The following is a 3,142-nucleotide window of genomic DNA, read 5'->3' on the forward strand; positions in this document are numbered from 1 at the left end:
TCTCAGACTTTAGACAAATCAGCTCTTATGCTTGTGCCTCTATTGTATGACCTTTATTGTATGCACCAACATTGTATGACCTAGCAATTCCACTCCTAGGTGCATGCCCAAAAGAACTGGAAGCAGGGCCCCACACTGACACATATACACCAATGGTCACAGCATTATCCACAGTAGCCAACAGGTGGTGCGACTCATGTACGCATCAGATGATGGATAAACAAAACGTGGGCGACACACACACACACGCGTGCGCGCGCACACTGGAATATTACTCAGCCATCAAAAGGAACGAGGTTCTGACTCTTACTCCAACATGAATGACCTTGAAATCATTATGACAAAAAGACAAAATGGTACAGTCCCACATACACGAAATATCTAGAAGAGGAAAACCACAGAGACAAAGTGGATGAGAGGGTTCCAGGGGGTGCTGGGGGGTTATTACTTAATCGCTGCAGAATCTCTGTTTGGATGTTGAGAAGGTTTAGAAACAGACATGGTTGAAGCTGCCCACACGGTGAAGGCAACCAATACCACTGAATCACAGACTTCAAAACGGTTATGGAACGCTTTGCATTATACGTATTTTACCACTATAAAAATAAAAAGAAGAGGGGAAAAAAGGCACCAAAGACCTAGTTTTTTAAAGTCTTCTAGAGGCCACCTCTTGGTGTGTTACTACTTAGGGTAGTGCCTGCCCCAGGCCAGGAATGGAAAGCCAATATAAACAGAAATAGAAACTGGAGCTGGCTCATTCTAAAAAATGCAAATCTAAACCAATTAGGCCCAATCAAATTTCAGCATGGAAAAAGAAACATCAGAAAGAGGTAATTTCTTCAATATTCTGGCTGCCATTCAAAGGCTATTACAAGAAGAAAACTAATTCCAGGCTATCTCCGAAAGAAAACAAAAACACCAGGGATGGAGAGACTGAAATTAAAATTTCCATCCTCAGAACAGTACTGGCAGGATAGGTCTGTTTCACTGACCCGAAGATGCAGTGACGATAAACCACGTGATACTACATGTCACTCAAAGAGGAAAAGACTCCAATGACATCGTGGCCTGCCGTGAACTGCACTATCAGACCCGCCCCCAAGACGTTAAAGTGAGAAAACGTGGCTCTCTGAAGGATGAAACATGGTGCTGCTGTCAGGTATTACGCCCTTCGTGAGAAGAGGAAAGAAACGCTCAGAGAGGTTAAACAGTCATGTGCACGTACAATAAAAACACAAAACCCGCTGACACTGCCTCGGGAATACCGCCCGTTGGAGTACTATAAAGGACCAGACCAAAAAACAAACTCACTGCCATCAAGTCGATCCCAACTCACAGCAAACCCCCTTTGGGTTTCCGAGGCGGTAAATCTTTACTGAAGTAGATTGCCCCATTTTTCTTCTGCAAAGCGGCTGGTGAGTTTTTTTTTTTTAAATTTTATTTTGATTTGGGTGAAGATTTACAGAGTAAATTCACTTTTCATACAGCAGTTCACATATACTTTGTCTCATGTCATTGACCAAAATTTACAATACAACAGCTCCCCTCCCATTTCCTCCCCATAGTTACCTCTTCCCAGTGTCCATCCCTCCATACTCTTCTGCACCCTGAGCTGTCTCCCTGTGCATAAGCAGTGGCTGGTGAGTTTGAACTGCCAACCTTGTGGTTAGCAATCAAATGCCTCAGGCATTGTGGCATCTGGTGCTCCTTACTATAAAGGGCAGCAAGTGGAACAGAAACCAGTTGATGTGACAGACTGCTCAAGACAGAGATGTTCTATTAATTTTCCACATTATGTCTGAAAAGCTACCTTCTGCTTACGTTGCCATTTTCATGGAAAAATGGAAAGCTAAGTTGTGCTTCACACTACTCAAGCAGACGCAGGTTAAGTGAAGTTCTCATAGCTCTTTCTGTGTAGTCCAGTCCTGGACACTGCCTGTCACACAAATGGCAAATTCTGACCATCATACCTCACAGTAAGGGAACAAACTGAACAAGCTATTCTTCATTAAAGAGGCATCCAGTTTCACCCATTCAGAAGACAGAGCACTGGATATTGTAAGTAAACATTGTTAACAACAGATGAAGAGTCACTGTTATATTAAGTCAAAGGCAACTGGTAAACCAACATTCACAGTCACCCAAGGGACCTGAATATAACATAAGTCTCATGGCAATTCCATTCAGGTCCTACTTCTTATGAGGATAGCTTCTGCTCCTTGATCACCAGGGAACCCTTGGAATTAAAACAATTTTGCTTTACTCACGTTAACACAATTTGTTCATTTAGTCTTGGATTTAGCAAATGACACACCTCCAATACTAGATTTTGTTTACTGAGATTGTTTCTCTTTTATAAACTTACATGTGGACAATCAGGATATAGCACTAAACCTGCTACCACCAAGTCAATTCCTCATAACAACCCTCCAGGACAGAACAGACTGTCCCACAGGGTTTCCAAGGCTGTACATCTTAACAGAATCTTTGCTTCATCCTTCTGCCATGGACCAGGTCGTGGGTTTGAACTGCCGGCCTTTTGGTTCACAGCCTAATGCTTTAACCACTCCACCACCAGAACTCCTTGGATATAGCATTAGAAAGCTAAAATCAGAACCCAAAAGGACATAAGATTAGTTCTAACCACTTAGTTAAAATACTTAAAATTCAGCACTACTACATAGCATACACTCCTCATAATTAACAACAAAACAAACAGTATAAAACAAACAAAGAAACCACTGCAAACAAACAGAAAGAACACACCAAATATTTCTTCTAGAATGGTATGCCACTTGGGAATTTATCCAAGGATTTCATACTGAATGCTCTAAACAACTTGAAGGCTTCACAATGTTTCTTTTTACAATAGGTTTCTCTAAAGCTTAATGACATCACTCAAAAGCAGACTAACAGGCCCAAGTGACAAAGGGAGTTTTTCCACTGAATGTCAGGTTGTAATAATGCCAGACACCTTCCCAACCATCTGCAATGAAAGGACTTAGAAGAAACCAAATCTGTGAGTAACCACCCCAGGAGGCTGCGCCTTCCAGACGTGCTCTCAGTCCAGGACTGTCAGAAATCTTACCTTCTGCGTGTTTGGCTTGATACAGCGAACAAAGAAGGGATTAGAGGAGCTGAG

The 3,142-nt window shown here is 42.2% G+C and overlaps 1 protein-coding gene across 1 annotated transcript in view; it reads right to left on the reverse strand.

The window, feature by feature from the left end:
- Positions 1-3,142, reverse strand: part of MYO10 (myosin X) — a 344,577-nt gene that overhangs the window by 112,058 nt on the left and 229,377 nt on the right. The window contains 1 exon segment of the mRNA XM_042782436.1: positions 3,089-3,142. This exon segment is cut by the window's right edge and continues 7 nt beyond it. Coding sequence (XP_042638370.1) covers positions 3,089-3,142 — 54 coding nt within the window.

Source organism: Orycteropus afer, unplaced genomic scaffold (assembly GCF_000298275.1).
Source record: "Orycteropus afer afer isolate SDZICR_OR568_19922 unplaced genomic scaffold, OryAfe1.0 scaffold00317, whole genome shotgun sequence".
Classification (NCBI taxonomy): domain Eukaryota; kingdom Metazoa; phylum Chordata; class Mammalia; order Tubulidentata; family Orycteropodidae; genus Orycteropus; species Orycteropus afer.